Source organism: Bombina bombina, chromosome 6, assembly GCF_027579735.1.
Source record: "Bombina bombina isolate aBomBom1 chromosome 6, aBomBom1.pri, whole genome shotgun sequence".
Taxonomy (NCBI): Eukaryota; Metazoa; Chordata; class Amphibia; order Anura; family Bombinatoridae; genus Bombina; species Bombina bombina.
Window position 1 is genome coordinate 413183079 of NC_069504.1, and position 17824 is coordinate 413200902.

The 17824-nt window shown below is 39.0% G+C and overlaps 1 protein-coding gene across 1 annotated transcript in view; it reads right to left on the minus strand.

Annotated features, from left to right (window-relative positions):
• RBM27 (RNA binding motif protein 27) overlaps positions 1 to 17824 on the minus strand; it is a 647841-nt gene that overhangs the window by 462096 nt on the left and 167921 nt on the right. The window contains exons 12-13 of the mRNA XM_053719279.1: positions 10664 to 10688; positions 1 to 171 (exon numbers count right to left, since the gene is read on the minus strand). The exon at positions 1 to 171 is cut by the window's left edge and continues 87 nt beyond it. Coding sequence (XP_053575254.1) covers positions 1 to 171; positions 10664 to 10688 — 196 coding nt within the window. The remainder of the gene's footprint in view (positions 172 to 10663; positions 10689 to 17824) is intronic.

The following is a 17824-nucleotide window of genomic DNA, read 5'->3' on the forward strand; positions in this document are numbered from 1 at the left end:
ATGCTGCTGTTGCTGCGGCTGTAAAGGTTGCTGTTCAGTGTTTTCTCTATGCCAGAGCACTCTAATAAACCTATTGTTTAAAACAGCTTCAGTGCTAGATATAGCTCTCCTTGCTTCGTCATTGGTCAAGTACTGGATAAGTGCTCCTTCTGGATCTCCTTGAAAGGCAACCTTAAAATAAATTTAAGTAAAAACTCAGTTAAAAACAAATTAACTCAGAGACATGAAACCCAATTTCTTTCTTTCATTATTTAGAATTTTAAACCACTTTCCAATTTACTTCTATTACGAAATTAGTTTAATTCTCTTGGTATCCTTTGTTGAAGGAGTAGCAATGCACCACTGGGAGCTAGCTGAATACATTGGGTGAGAAAATAACAAGAGGCATATATGTGAGGTCACCAATCTGCAGTAGTACATTGCAGCCTCTGAGCCTACATAAGTATGCTTTTCATCAAAGGATAAAGAGAACAAAGGGAATTAAAAGTGATGGTAAATCCTACTGTTTGTAAAACGCTAGGATTTACCAGTGGAACAAATAAAGGTGACTTTTAGTCATGAAGCATAAAATACTTCATGCTGAAAGTTCCTTTATTTGTCTGAAGCGTTCGCCGCGCTGAGCTGCTCAGGCATTTTTCTTAGAGGCGCCGTTTCCACCTCTTAGCCAATAGTCGTGCGGGCTATCCGGCTTGCCCGCACTGTTGTTTGCGAAGAGGTGGAAACATTACCTCACAACAAAATAGTGTTCTACTGTGGGCTGCTTGAGCAGCTCAGTGCAGCGAACGCTTCAAAACAAATAAAGGAACTTTCAGCAAATTAAAGTCCTTTATTTGTTCCAATGGTAAATCCTAGCGTTTCACAAACAGTAGGATTTACCATCACTTTAAATTGTAATATATACCTCATAAAACTATTAAAATGATTTACACACAAAAAAAAAAACTTTAACTGGAGGCATCTACAATTTCTCTAATGAGCTAGTAGCTATGAAACTTAAAAAATGCATGTGAGAGTTCTGTTTACAATTATAAAATGTTCCATAAAGCTCCAACTTTACAACACCATAAATCATTACATTTGCAACATAGAACATATGATTTTTAAATTGTACAATAGCCTATAGTATCATTATCTTTGCCTCATGAAATGAAATGTAAATTTAGAACACAGCTTCAGATATAGCTTATACTGATAATAAAGCTATTCATTTTGATTTCATGAAAAGATTAAAGCATGCCTGCTCTATTTAAAAAGCACAAAAAAAATCTTCATGCATATTTTGCCTAGTTTATATGCAACAAAGCCAAATGTTTCGAGTTGTTCTTTTAAAATGTCAAAGTTCAGAAAAAAAAGAAAAAGTATATATGAATTTGAAATACACCTGATTAGGCAAGGTTTGTACAAGAATTCTATGTAGGAGAGACTTACCTATGAACTATAATGGTGCATCAAATAACATTTTATCAATGATATTAAAAATATTCCTATTTTATTTAACTATTGATAATCTCAAAGTATACCAACAAAAAAAGACCATACTAGGTGGTTTATTCTACAACCTGATTTGTTGATTTTGGTATATTAGTTTTGTGTAAACTGTGCACAGTAGGAATGGTATAGATTATTGCCCTATATCATTAAAGTACTATGTTTTTTGACTAAGAGTGCTGTTTTAAGGTATCTTATTTCTTGTGTTTTGAATATTGAAAAAAAAAGACCTAAGAAGTATGCCAACAGAACACCTTAATATCCAAAGACTGAATTATTCACAATGAATACATATGACGACACAACCCTAACCTCTTAAACATACAAACTTAGAATACTACTGCAGCTCTGTAGATAAACTGACTTAAAGTGAATGTAAAGTTGAATGAATGTCCAGTTTTTAAAAATACTATTAAAACAGGGGCATTTTTATTCATTATACTTTACATTGCAGCTTTTTTTTAAAAATGCTTAACTTTTTCTTAAGGAAACCCAGACCGCGATCCTCTGCCCGCAGCTCCTCTGTACTTACTACAGCAATGACAAAACCGGCTTCCTCAAAACATGGCATGCACACCTGATCATCCATCTCGTGAGGGCATGCCATTGTTGGCGGAAGCCAGTTTCATCATTGCTTTCCACTGGTGACAGTGGAAATGATGGAATACAGTCCCGGGCCAAATACAGATTTTCCATTAAAGATAGTAACCCAGACTTGGAAACCATGTCCACTGACCAAGACTTGAGCCAGAGAGCCATTCTAGCTAGCACAGTGAAGCCAGTGTTCTTGGCATTGAAGCAAATTATTTGAATAATGTCATCACATATGAAGGAATTGACCATTTTTAGGGCCTGAATGAGGTCTTGGATATCCTCCAAAGGGAATTCTACTTAAATTAGCTCAGATAAGGAGCCACACCAAGAAGTGGCAGCCCCAGCCACCTCAGCAATGCCTACGGCTGGCTGGAAAAGCTAACCTCCCTAAAGGAAGACTTTCCTCAGATATCCTTCTAATTTCCTATCCATGGGTCATTGAAAGAAGTGCTATCTTCCAGCAGGATAGCAGTACGTTTCGCCAGAGTAGAAATGGTGCTGTCTATCTAGGGGAGTGTATTCCATAATTCCAAATGACTGTCACAGGAAACTTTATTTTAGATATGTCTGCCACCAATGAAGGTACCTGGAACACTTCAGGGATCTTCAACTAAGGTTTAAAGACAATAACATAATTTATGTAAGAACTTACCTGATAAATTCATTTCTTTCATATTAGCAAGAGTCCATGAGCTAGTGACGTATGGGATATACATTCCTACCAGGAGGGGCAAAGTTTCCCAAACCTCAAAATGCCTACAAATACACCCCTCACCACACCCACAAATCAGTTTAACGAATAGCCAAGAAGTGGGGTGATAAGAAAAAAGTGCGAAAGCATCAAAAATAAGGAATTGGAATAGTTGTGCTTTATACAAAAAAAACATAATCACCACAAAAAAAGGGTGGGTCTCATGGACTCTTACTAATATGAAAGAAATGAATTTATCAGGTAAGTTCTTACATAAATTATGTTTTCTTTCATGAAATTAGCAAGAGTCCATGAGCTAGTGACGTATGGGATAATAAATACCCAAGATGTGGAACTTCCACGCAAGAGTCACTAGAGAGGGAGGGATAAAATAAAGACAGCCAATTCCGCTGAAAAATAATCCACATCCCAAAACAAAGTTTAAATCTTATAATGAAAAAAACTGAAATTATAAGCAGAAGAATCAAACTGAAACAGCTGCCTGAAGTACTTTTCTACCAAAAACTGCTTCAGAAGAAGAAAATACATAAAAATGGTAGAATTTAGTAAAAGTATGCAAAGAAGACCAAGCTGCTGCTTTGCAAATCTGATCAACCGAAGCTTCATTCCTAAACGCCCAGGAAGTAGAAACTGACGTAGTAGAATGAGCTGTAATCCTTTGAGGCGGAGTTCTACCCGACTCAACATAAGCATGATGAATCAAAGACTTTAACCAAGACGCCAAAGAAATGGCAGAGGCCTTCTGACCTTTCCTAGAACCAGAAAAGATAACAAATAGACTAGAAGTCTTTCGGAAATCTTTAGTAGCTTCAACATAATATTTCAAAGCTCTTACCACATCCAAAGAATGTAATGATCTTTCCTTAGAATTCTTAGGATTAGGACACAATGAAGGAACCACAATCCCTCTACTAATATTGTTAGAATTCACAACCTTAGGTAAAAATTTAAATGAAGTTCGCAACACTGCCTTATCCTGATGAAAAATCAGAAAAGGAGATTCACAAGCAAGAGCAGATAACTCAGAAACTCTTCTAGCAGAAGAGATGGCCAAAAGAAACAAAACTTTCCAAGAAAGTGATTTAATATCCAGAGAATGCATAGGTTCAAAAGGAGGAGCTTGTAGAGCTCCTAGAACCAAATTTAAACTCCAAGGAGGAGACATTGACTTAATGACAGGTTTGATACGAACCAAAGCCTGTACAAAACAATGAAAATCAGGAAGACTAGCAATCTTTCTGTGAAACAGCACAGAAAGAGCAGAAATTTGTCCTTTCAAGGAACTTGCAGACAAACCTTTATCCAGACCATCCTGAAGAAACTGTCAAATTCTAGGAATTCTAAAAGAATGCCAGGAAAATTGATGAGAAGAACACCAAGAAATGTAAGTCTTCCAGACTCGATAATATATCTTCCTAGACACAGATTTACGAGCCTGTAACATAGTATTAATTACGGAGTCAGAGAAACCTCTATGACTAAGAATCAAGCGTTCAATCTCCATACCTTCAAATTTAATGATTTGAGATCCTGATGGAAAAATGGGCCTTGAGATAGAAGGTCTGGTCTTAACGGAAGAGTCCAAGGTTGGCAACTGGCCATCCGAACAAGATCCGCATACCAAAACCTGTGAGGCCATGCTGGAGCCACCAGCAGTACAAACGAACGCTCCTTTAGAATCTTGGAAATCACTCTTGGAAGAAGAACTAGAGGCGGAAAGATATAGGCAGGATGATACTTCCAAGGAAGCGACAATGCATCCACTGCCTCCGCCTGAGGATCCCTGGATCTGGACAGATACCTGGGAAGTTTCTTGTTTAGATGAGAAGCCATCAGATCTATTTCTGGAAGACCCCAGATTTGAACAATCTGAAGAAATACCTCTGGGTGAAGAGACCATTCGCCCGGATGTAACGTCTGGCGACTGAGATAATCCGCTTCCCAATTGTCTATACCTGGGATGTGAACCGCAGAAATTAGACAGGAGCTGGATTCCGCCCATACAAGTATCTGAGATACTTCTTTCATAGCCAGAGGACTGTGAGTCCCTCCTTGATGATTGACATATGCCACAGTTGTGACATTGTCTGTCTGAAAACAAATGAACGATTCTCTCTTTAGAAGAGGACACGACTGAAGAGCTCTGAAAATCGCACGGAGTTCCAAAATGTTGATTGGTAATCTCGCCTCCTGAGATTCCCAAACCCCCTGCGCTGTCAGAGACCCCCATACAGCTCCCCAACCTGTCAGACTCGCATCTGTTGAGATCACAGTCCAGGTTGGAAGAACAAAAAAAGCCCCTTGAACTAAACGATGGTGATCTGTCCACCACGTCAGAGAGTGTCGTACAATCGGATTTAAAGATATTAACTGTGATATCTTTGTATAATCCCTGCACCACTGGTTCAGCATACAGAGCTGAAGAGGTCGCATGTGAAAACGAGCAAAGGGGATCGCGTCCGATGCAGCAGTCATAAGACCTAGAATTTCCATGCATAAGGCTACCGAAGGGAATGATTGAAACTGAAGGTTTCGACAAGCTGAAATTAATTTCAGACGTCTCTTGTCCGTCAGAGACAAAGTCATGGACACTGAATCTATCTGGAAACCTAAAAAGGTTACCCTTGTCTGAGGAATCAATGAACTCTTTGGTAAATTGATCCTCCAACCATGTTCTTGAAGAAACGACACAAGTCGATTCGTATGAGATTCTGCTAAATGTGAAGACTGAGCAAGTACCAAGATATCGTCCAAATAAGGAAATACCACAATACCCTGTTCTCTGATTACAGATAGAAGGGCACCGAGAACCATTGAAAAAATCCTTGGAGCCGTTGCTAGACCGAACGGCAGAGCCACAAACTGGTAATGCTTGTCTAGAAAAGAGAATCTCAGAAACTGAAAGTGATCTGGATGAATCGGAATATGCAGATATGGATCCTGCAAATCTATTGTGGACATATAATGCCCTTGCTGAACAAAAGGCAGAATAGTCCTTATAGTTACCATTTTGAATGTTGGTATCCTTACATAACGATTCAATATTTTTAAATCCAGAACTGGTCTGAAGGAATTCTCCTTCTTTGGTACAATGAATAGATTTGAGTAAAATCCCAGACCCTGTTCCAGAACTGGAACAGGCACAATTACTCCAGCCAACTCTAGATCTGAAACACATTTCAGAAACGCCTGAGCCTTCACTGGACTTATTGGAATGCGAGAAAGAAAAAATCTTCTTGCAGGTGGCCTTACCTTGAAACCTATTCTGTACCCTTGTGAAACAATGTTCTGAATCCAAAGACTGTGAATCGAATTGATCCAAATTTCTTTGAAAAATCATAATCTGCCCCCTACCAGCTGCGCTGGAATGAGGGCCGCACCTTCATGTGCACTTGGGAGCTGGCTTTGGCTTTCTAAAAGGCTTGGATTTATTCCAGACTGGAGATGGTTTCCAAACAGAAACCGTTCCTTTAGGGGAAGGATCAGGCTTTTGTTCCTTATTCTGACGAAAGGAACGAAAACGATTAGCAGCCCTATATTTACCTTTAGATTTTTTATCCTGAGGTAAAAAAGTTCCTTTCCCCCCAGTAACAGTTGAAATAATAGAATCCAACTGGGAACCAAACAATTTATTACCTTGGAAAGAAAGGGAAAGCAAAGTTGACTTAGAAGACATATCAGCATTCCAAGTTTTAAGCCATAAAGCTCTTCTAGCTAGAATAGCTAAAGACATATACCTGACATCAACTCTAATGATATCAAAGATGGCATCACAAATAAAGTTATTAGCATGTTGAAGAAGCTTAACAATGCTATGAGTATTATGATCTGACACTTGTTGTGCCAAAGCCTCCAACCAAAAAGTGGAAGCTGCAGCAACATCAGCCAAAGAAATAGCAGGCCTAAGAAGATTACCTGAACATAAATAAGCTTTCCTTAGAAAGGATTTAATCTTCCTATCTAAAGGATCCTTAAAGGAAGTACTATCTGCCGTAGGAATAGTAGTACGCTTAGCAAGAGTAGAGATAGCCCCATCAACTTTAGAGCTTTTGTCCAAAAACTCTAATCCGTCAGATGGCACAGGATACAATTTCTTAAATCTTTTAGAAGGAGTAAAAGAATTACCCAGATTATTCCATTCCCTAGAAATTACTTCAGAAATAGCATCAGGGACAGAAAAAACTTCCGGAATAATTATAGGAGGTTTAAAAACCGAATTTAAACGCTTAGTAGATTTAGTATCAAGAGGACTAGAATCCTCCATTTCTAATGCGATTAAAACTTCTTTAAGTAAAGAACAAATAAATTCCATTTTAAATAAATATTAAGATTTATCAGTGTCAATATCTGAGACTGAATCCTCTGAACCAGAAAAATCCTCATAAGAAACAGACAAATCAGAATGATGATGTTCATTTAAAAATTCATCTGAGAAATGAGAAGTTTTAAAAGACCTTTTACGCTTACTGGAAGGAGGAATAACAGACATAGCCTTCCTAATAGATTTAGAAACAAAATCTCTTATATTAACAGGAACATCCTGAGTATTAGATGTTGATGGGACAGCAACAGGTAATGGAATATTACTAATGGAAATTCTATCTGCATTAGCAAGTTTATCATGACATTCATCACAAACTACAGCCGGAGGAACAGTTACCACAAGCTTACAACAAATGCACTTAACTTTGGTAGAACCAGCATCAGGCAGCGTTTTTCCAGAAGTAGCTTCTGATCTAGGGTCAATCTGAGACATCTTGCAATATGTAAGAGAAAAAAACAACATATAAAGCAAAATCTATCAAATTCCTTAAATGACAGTTTTAGGAATGGGAAAAAATGCCAATGAACAAGCCTCTAGTAACCAGAAGCAAAAGAAAAATGAGACTTAAATAATGGGAAAAAAAAACAATAATAACGCCCACATTTTTTAGCGCCAAAAAAGACGCCCACATTATTGGCGCCTAAATGCTTTTGGCACCAAGAATGACGCCACATCCGGTGACGCCGACATTTTTGGCGCAAAACGTCAAAAAAATTACGCAATCACGAACAACTTCCGGCGACAAGTATGACAAAGAAATTTTTTGCGCCAAAAAAGTCTGCGCCAAGAATGACGCAATAAAACGAAGCATTTTCAGCCCCCGCGAGCCTAACAGCCCACAGGGAAAAAAGTCAATTTAAAGGTAAGAAGAAATTGATAATTCATATGCATTATCCCAAATAATGAAACTGACTGTCTGAAATAAGGAATATTGATCATCCTGAATCAAGGCAAATAAATGTTTAAACACATATATTTAGAACTTTTACAAAAAAGTGCCCAACCATAGCTTAGAGCAGTGCTTTCCAAACTGTGTGTCGGGACACACTAGTGTGTCGGCAGCAGTGTGTAGGTGTGTCCCTGCTTCAGCACAATTTTTTTTAAATTTTAATTATTTTTTGGGGGTTTATGACTTTCCGCCTGCCTGCTACGCATATCACATGGTTGACACGTGATTGATACCTAGGGGGTCACAGAACATCTTAACCTATTGGTGCAGCTCAGTGGGAACTGAAACTATTCCCATTGGCGGCACATTGGCTCCTGACTGCACTGTAGTCTCCTTAATTGGCTCGTAACTGTATGTGTAGTCAGTGAGTAGGACAGCAGTGTGTTTGCAGCGCGGGCAGTAGTCAATCGCACTCACCGAGCTCTGAGGGCGGCAGATTAAACACTGAGCTGAATTCAGAGGGTTTTTTTTTTTTTGCAACTAGCTCCCAGTAGTGCATTGCTGTTCCTGCTCTTGATATATGGATAAGGGGAAGCTTAAAAATGTGAGTGTCTAATATTCCACCAAATATTCAGAAACTGTGTTCATCCCATCAACCTCATACATCCCATTAAAATAGTAAGTAGCTATTGGTGTTAAACTTTTTTTTAATTCTTCCACATACTTACATACTGTTACTTGTATATACATTTCGTAATTATATCATTTATGTATGTGTCCGTATCTCTTAAAACAAGTTAGTTTAACCTCCTGCTTGCCAGTAGAACTGAATTACTGTGTCGCGAAATGATGTAGATCTAAAAACTGTGTGACCGACATGAAAAGTTTGGAAAGTTCTGGCTTAGAGTGTCACAAAAAATAAGACTTACTTACCCCAGGACACTCATCTACATGTAGTAGAAAGCCAAACCAGTACTGAAACGAGAATCAGTAGAGGTAATGGTATATAAGAGTATATCGTCGATCTGAAAAGGGAGGTAAGAGATGAATCTCTACGACCGATAACAGAGAACCTATGAAAAAGATCCCGTAGAAGGAGACCATTGAATTCAAATAGGCAATACTCTCCTCACATCCCTCTGACATTCACTGCACACCGAGAGGAAAACCGGGCTCCAGCCTGCTGCGAAGCGCATATCAACGTAGAATCTAGCACAAACTTACTTCACCACCTCCACGGGAGGTAAAGTTTGTAAAACTGATTTGTGGGTGTGGTGAGGGGTGTATTTGTAGGCATTTTGAGGTTTGGGAAACTTTTCCCCTCCTGGTAGGAATGTATATCCCATACGTCACTAGCTCATGGACTCTTGCTAATTACATGAAAGAAATCCAATTTATGAATCCGTTTTTCCTTTATGGGTTTAGACTCAGGTATGCCTAGTGTGCTTAAAACCTCTTTACGTTAATATCTTAAGTGTTACATTTTGAATCTAAAAGTAATATTCTCAGAGTTCCTTTGAGATTTTCCAAAAGAGTCAGAGGATGAAAGTTTTCCTTTAGAGCTTGTCAATGAATTGTCAGAAGGTTGTATATGGTTGACTGCTGCAGCTCCAATCGAACTGCTGCTTCTGGACACAGAGGTACATTGCTTAACCTTCCTCTTCTTTTTTCCTGCAACCGGCATAGCACTCAGGGCAGCAGAAACTGCACATTGTAACTATACTGCAAAATCATGGGGAAACGTTTCAACCCCAGATTGAGGAACGGGGTTACAGAGAGCCGCATGTGCAGTAATAGGGGTCTCAGTATGCGGTTGTAGTACTGGCATATCCGGGCATACTGAGGTCTGCAAACCTGATGAACGTCCAGGGGTAGAATGGGATGGCGGGGGCACCGCAGACATCTGAATATCAGGACCCCCTGAATGAGACTGCAAAAAAGATGTAAGGCATGAGCTGCATAGTTGAGCAGCAGGACACACAGTATGTAACCTGCATAAGATGCATTAGAATCAAATAAGGAAGAACAATTCTAGGTTCAATCATAGAATTATGCATAATAATTATGCAGAGGAGACCGAAAATAACACTGATGTTGCACAATTAATAAAGGGAGAAAAAAAAAAATACTGTGAGCCCCAAAGCTAATTCCTCAAGTTTTCTGCCCGAAAGCTCCTCTCAGAGCTGGTGTCTTACTGTTGCGCACTCAGGAATAAAGGTGGAAGGTCAGGATGGCACCAAAACTGCCAGTGGCGGTAGCCTGAAACACGCCCACCGCCATAGGTCATGATGTGTAAGAAGAGCGCTGTTTGACAGTGCATGAAAATACTTCTTTAGCCCTGTTTCAGTCTTTGGGTTTCATAGGTATTAATGCTCCTTCTATAGAACACTGTAAGAGTAGCATGGGTTCCAGGGAATTGTGAGGCCAAACATAGCCCCTACTAAAAACCGCCCCATATCACATGCCAGCAGTGTCCACCTGGTCTGCGTCTGAGCATGGCGCTCTAATGACCCCTCTGTAATGACCTCTATCCTGAGGTTTCATAACTGGCCCAGAATTGCCTATATTTTTATGCATGAAAAAAGGAGTTCAATGTAACCCCTTACTGTCCATGGGGCCTAACAGAAACCCCTTCCTAGATTGTTGCCAATATTACCCATATTCTGTCCTTCTGGAGAGTCCTGTTACACAAAAGAATATAAGTGTAAACAACCACCGTTGTCCTGAAAGGGAGCATAGCATGGTTGTACTTGAAAGAGGCATAGGAACTTCCTTACGACATACAGGAGATAGAACATACAAAAACTCTACTAAGAGCATTACATGGCTTTCAACAACTTTCTTGCTCTCTCTTGCAGGAAACAATCCATTAAAGGTACAGTATACACTCATTTTCATATAACTGCTTGTAATAGACACTACTATAAAGAATAAGATATCCAATATACAAAATCACAGCAGCACCACTGTAGTGTTTCCAATCTTTTTCTTTATTCCATGTCACAAGGATAGCAAACAGCAATGGAACAGAACGATGTTTCGGGTTATGTACCCTTATGTAAGGGTACATAACCCGAAACGTCATTCTGTTCCATTGCGGTTTGCTATCCTTGTGACATTGAATAAAGAAAAAACATAATTTATGTAAGAATTTACCTGATAAATTAATTTCCTTCATATTAGCAAGAGTCCATGAGCTAGTGACATATGGGATATACAATCCTACCAGGAGGGGCAAAGTTTCCCAAACCTCAAAATGCCTATAAATACACCCCTCACCACACCCACAATTCAGTTTAACGAATAGCCAAGCAGTGGGGTAATAAAGAAAGGAGTAGAAAGCATCAACAAAGGAAATTTAGAAATAATTGTGCTTTATACAAAAAATCATAACCACCATAAAAAGGGTGGGCCTCATGGACTCTTGCCAATATGAAAGAAATTAATTTATCAGGTAAGTTCTTACATAAATTATGTTTTCTTTCATGTAATTGGCAAGAGTCCATGAGCTAGTGACATATGGGATATCAATACCCAAGATGTGGAGTCTTCCACTCAAGAGTCACTAGAGAGGGAGGGAATAAAAATAAAAACAGCCATATTCCGCTGAAAAAATTAATCCACAACCCAAAAATATAAGTTTATTTTCATTTTTGAAAGAAAAAAACTTAAATCAAAAGCAGAAGAATCAAACTGAAACAGCTGCCTGAAGAACTTTTCTACCAAAAACTGCTTCCGAAGAAGCAAATACATCAAAACGGTAGAATTTAGTAAATGTATGCAAAGAGGACCAAGTCGCCGCTTCGCAAATCTGATCAACTGAAGCTTCATTCTTAAAAGCCCACGAAGTGGAGACTAATCTAGTAGAATGAGCTGTAATTCTCTCAGGCGACTCCAAATAAGCTTGATGAATCAAAAGTTTCAACCAAAAAGCCAAGGAAATAGCAGAAGCCTTCTGACCTTTCCTAGGACAAGAAAATAACACAAATAGACTGGAAGTCTTCCTGAAATCTTTAGTAGCTTCCACGTAATAATTCAAAGGTCTTACCACATCCAAAGAATGTAAGGATCTCTCCAAAGAATTCTTAGGATTAGGACATAAGGAAGGGACAACAATTTCTCTACTAATGTTGTTAGAATTCACAACCTTAGGTAAAAATTGAAAAGAAGTCTTCAAAACTGCCTTATCCTGATGAAAAATCAAAAAAGGAGACTCACAAGAAAGAGCAGATAGCTCAGAAACTCTTCTAGCAGAAGAGATGGCCAAAAGGAACAACACTTTCCAAGAAAGTAGTTTAATGTCCAAAGAATGCATAGGCTCAAATAGAGGAGCCTATAAAGTCTTCAGAACCAAATTAAGACTCCAAGGAGGAGAAATTGATTTAATGACAGGATAATACGAACTAAAGCCTGTACAAAACAGTGAATATCAGAAAGTATAGCAATCTTTCTGTGAAATAAAACAGAAAGAGCGGAGATTTGTCCTTTCAAGGAACTTGCAGACAAACCCTTATCCAAACCATCCTGAAAAAACTGTAAAATTCTAGGAATTCTAAAAGAATGCCAGGAGAATTTATGAGAACACCATGAAATGTAAGTCTTCCAAACTGTATAATTAATCTTCCTAGAGACGGATTTACGAGCTTGTAACATAGTATTAATCACTGAGTCAGAGAAACCTCTATGACTTAGAACTAAGCGTTCAATTTCCATACCTTCAAATTTAATGATTTGAGATCCTGATGGAAAAACTGACCTTGAGATAGTAGGTCCGGCTGTAACTGAAGTGGCCAAGGCGGGCAACTGGACATCCGAACCAGATCCGCATACCAAAACCTGTGTGGCCATGCTGGAGCCACCAGCAACACAAAAGACTGTTCCATGATGGTTTTGGAGATCACTCTTGGAAGAAGAACTAGAGGCGGGAAGATGTAAGCAGGATGATAACACCAAGGAAGTGTCAGTGCATCCACTGCTTCCGCCTGAACATCCCTGGACAGGTATCTGGGAAGTTTCTTGTTTAGATGAGAGGCCATGAGATCTATCTCTGGAAGACCCACATCTGAACAATCCGAGAAAACACATCTGGATGGAGAGACCACTCCCCTAGATGTAAAGTCTGGCGGCTGAGATAATCCGCCTCCCAATTGTCTACACCTGGGATATGCACCGCAGAGATTAGACAGGAGCTGGATTCCGCCCAAGCAAGTATCCGAGATACTTATTTTATAGCTTGGGGACTGTGAGTCCCACCCTGATGATTGACATAAGCCACAGTTGTGATATTGTCTGTCTGAAAACAAATAAACAATTCTCTCTTTAGCAGAGGCCAGAACTGAAGAGCCGTGAGAATTGCACAGAGTTTATTGGTAATCTCGCCTCTTGAGATTTCCAAACCCCTTGTTCTGTCAGAGATCCCCAAACAGCTCCCCAACCTGAAAGACTCGCATCTGTTGAGATCACAGTCCAGGTTGGCTGAACAAAAGAAGCCCCTTGAACCAAACGATGGTGATCTATCCACCATGTCAGAGAGTGTCGTACATTGGGATTCAAGGATATTAATTGTGATATCTTTGTATAATCCCTGCACCATTGATTCAGCATGCAAAGCTGTAGAGGTCTCATGTGAAAACGAGCAAAGGGGATTGCATCCGATGCTGCAGTCATGAGACCTAAAACTTCCATGCACATAGCCACTGAAGGGAATGACTGAGACTGAAGATGCCTGGCATGCTGCGACCAATTTTAAACGTCTCTTGTCTGTTAGAGACAGGGTCATGGACACTGAATCTTAACTGGAAGCCTAAAAAGGTGACCCTTGTCTGAGGAATCGAGAAACTTTTTGGTAAATTGATCCTCCAACCATGTTTCCGAAGAAACAACACCAGTTGATTCGTGTGAGATTCTGCAGAATGTAAAGACTGAGCTAGTACCAAGATATCGTCCAAATAAGGAAACACCGCAAAACCCTGTTCTCTGATTAAAGATAGTAGGGCACCCAGAACCTTTGAAAAGATTCTTGGAGCTGTTGCTAGGCCAAATGGAAGAGCAACAAATTGGTAATGCTTGTCTAGAAAAGAGAATCTCAAACTAATAATGTTCTGGATGAATCGGAATATGAAGGTATGCATCCTGCAAGTCTATTGTGGACATATAATGTCCTTGCTGAACAAAAGGCAGAATAGTCCTTATAGTCACCATCTTGAAAGTTAGTACTCTTACATAACGATTCAAAATTTTCAGATCCAGAACTGGTCTGAATAAATTTTCTTTCTTTGGTACAATGAATAGGTTTGAATAAAACCCCAAACCTTGTTCCTGAGGAGGAACTGGCATGATTACCCCTGAAGACTCCAGGTCTGAAACACACTTCAGAAAAGCCTGAGCTTTTACTGGATTTACAGGGATACGTGAGAGAAAAAATCTTCTCACAGGAGGTCTTACTTTGAATCCTATTCGATACCCTTGAGATACAATGCTCTGAATCCAATGATTTTGGACAGATTTCATCCAAAAATCCTTGAAAAACCTTAATCTGCCCCCTACCAGCTGAGCTGGAATGAGGGCCGCACCTTCATGCAGAATTAGGGGCTGACTTTGGTTTCCTAAATGGCTTGGATTTATTCCAATTTGAGGAAGGCTTCCAATTGGAAGCAGATTCCTTGGGAGGAGGATTGAGTTTTTGTTCCTTATTCTGACGAAAGGAACGAAAACGGTTAGAAGCCTTAGATTTACCCTTAAATTTTTTATCCTGAGGCAGAAAAACTCCTTTTCCTCCAGTGATAGTTGAAATAATAGAATCCAACTGAGAACCAAATAAATTATTACCTTGGAAAGAAAGAGATAGCAATCTAGATTTAGATGTCATATCAGCATTCCAAGATTTAAGCCACAAAGCTCTTCTAGCTAATACAGCTAAAGACATGGATCTAACATCAGTTTTGATAATATCAAAAATGGCATCACAAATAAAATGATTAGCATGTTGCAGTAAGCGAGTAATGCTAGATATGTCAGGATCCCATTCTCGTTGCGCTAAATTCTCCAACCAAAAAGTTGAGGCAGCCAAAGAAATAGCAGGTCTGAGAAGATGACCTGAATATAAATAGTAACTATGTGAGTGAGTAGAGCGCTGGAGATGGTGATTCCAAACACCTCACTTAGAAAAAAAGTCCTTCTAACTTTTTATATGGAAAATAAAGATTATTTGGGTGTAGTGAGGGCGCTAACAAGTGCTTAAGGAATTATAATCCTATAAAATTAACTTATCTAAGTGACAGATTTGCTTCAGAAATAAAAGCAGTGAAGGGCAGTGAAAAATTATATCTTTTACAGGTGATAATGTGAATGATCAACGATATTAAAGATGTGCGATTCTATTTTGTATAAATGATTTTAAAGTGCAACGTGCTGAGTCTCTGAATTCCTAATATAAAACAACCTGGATCTTTATATTAATCAGAGAGATGTGCAGTGAATATTATCTTAATCTTTAAATAATAAATTGTGTTTCTTTCAGTAGTATGAGGTGTAGTTGGATATTTCAATCTTCCATATAAAAGTAAGTCGATATACAAAATAAAATAAAAAAATACAATCTCTTAGGGGTACAATGTAAAATATATTTATTACAATACAATATGTTTCTAAAGAATTTATAGCTTAGGGGACGTCTCCCCAAAAATTAGTGGTTTCAAATAACTTTATTACTTTAATATAACATTTTCCATTTAAGCAACAGTGTAACAGCTAAAATTAGCGTCAAAAGTAAAAGTTTAGATACTTTTGTATAACAAAACTGTATCACAGACAATTATTTGTTTTAAAACGGAATAAAAGTTCTTTTCACAGTCCAATATTGTGCAACAAACAGTTTGGGTGTTTAAAAGTCTCTTTGTATAGAGAAGTAATAAAAAATAATAATAAAAATCTTCGGTATGAGTTATCTTATCCTCTTGGATATTAAAAAACTTTTAAAGTCTCTTTTTAACAGAAGGTTGTTTTAAATACCTTTTAGTATGAGTACCTTTATTTTCTTATGTGATCCGCTTGTCTTGTTTACTCACTTACTGCAGTTTTCTTTCTCCTTCTTGTTTGCTTACTCAGAAGCGGTTTGTGGTTTAGAGCCGCCACATGTTTATCGGCGTCTGACGTCACTCTTGGATCTTTTTTCAGTCGATTCCAAATAGATGACAATCACTTGGAGATTCCGGTTTCTTTTAGATTCCTTTTTCAAAACCTTCCTGCTCTTAGTGCCTTGCACGCAGGGGATGTGTAGTATAAGTAGATGGAATTTGCAATGTATAATAGATGCAAATGGAAAATAACCCGGGTTATTGTATAGAGTGAAACGCGTCGACCCTTGTGACTTCAAGTGACTTCTAAAAGTATCTAAGATCTGCAAGCCCTGCATCCTGATACCACCGCTACAACTTTATAACCCGGGTTATTTTCCATTTGCATCTATTATACATTGCAAATTCCATCTACTTATACTACACATCCCCTGCGTGCAAGGCACTAAAAGCAGGAAGGTTTTGAAAAAGGAATCTAAAAGAAACCGGAATCGCCAAGTGATTGTCATCTATTTGGAATCGGCCGAAAAAAGATCCAAGAGTGACGTCAGACGCCGATAAACATGTGGCGGCTCTAAACCACAAACCGCTTCTGAGTAAGCAAACAAGAAGGAGAAAGAAAACTGCAGTAAGTGAGTAAACAAGACAAGCGGATCACATAAGAAAAACAGAATTTATGCTTACCTGATAAATTACTTTCTCCAACGGTGTGTCCGGTCCACGGCGTCATCCTTACTTGTGGGATATCTCTTCCCCAACAGGAAATGGCAGAGAGTCCCAGCAAAGCTGGCCATATAGTCCCTCCTAGGCTCCGCCCACCCCAGACATTCGACCGACGGACAGGAGGAAATATATAGGAGAAACCATATGGTACCGTGGTGATTGTAGTTAAGAGAAAATAATTCATCAGACCTGATTAAAAAACCAGGGCGGGCCGTGGACCAGACACACCGTTGGAGAAAGTAATTTATCAGGTAAGCATAAATTCTGTTTTCTCCAACATTGGTGTGTCCGGTCCACGGCGTCATCCTTACTTGTGGGAACCAATACCAAAGCTTTAGGACACGGATGAAGGGAGGGAGCAAATCAGGTTACCTAAACGGAAGGCACCACGGCTTGCAAAACCTTTCTCCCAAAAATAGCCTCCGAAGAAGCAAAAGTATCAAATTTGTAAAATTTGGCAAAAGTGTGCAGTGAAGACCAAGTCGCTGCCTTACATATCTGGTCAACAGAAGCCTCGTTCTTGAAGGCCCATGTGGAAGCCACAGCCCTAGTGGATTGAGCTGTGATTCTTTCAGGAGGCTGCCGTCCGGCAGTCTCATAAGCCAATCGGATGATGCTTTTAAGCCAAAAGGAAAGAGAGGTAGAAGTCGCTTTTTGACCTCTCCTTTTACCAGAATAAACAACAAACAAAGAAGATGTTTGTCTGAAATCTTTTGTAGCCTCTAAATAGAATTTTAGAGCACGGACTACGTCCAAATTGTGTAACAAACGTTCGTTCTTTGAAACTGTATTCGGGCATAAAGAAGGTACAACTATGTCCTGGTTAATATTTTTGTTAGAAACAACCTTAGGAAGAAAACCAGGCTTAGTACGCAAAACCACCTTATCTGCATGGAACACCAGATAGGGCGGAGAACACTGCAGAGCAGATAACTCTGAAACTCTTCTAGCAGAAGAAATTGCAACCAAAAACAAAACTTTCCAAGATAGTAACTTAATATCTATGGAATGTAAAGGTT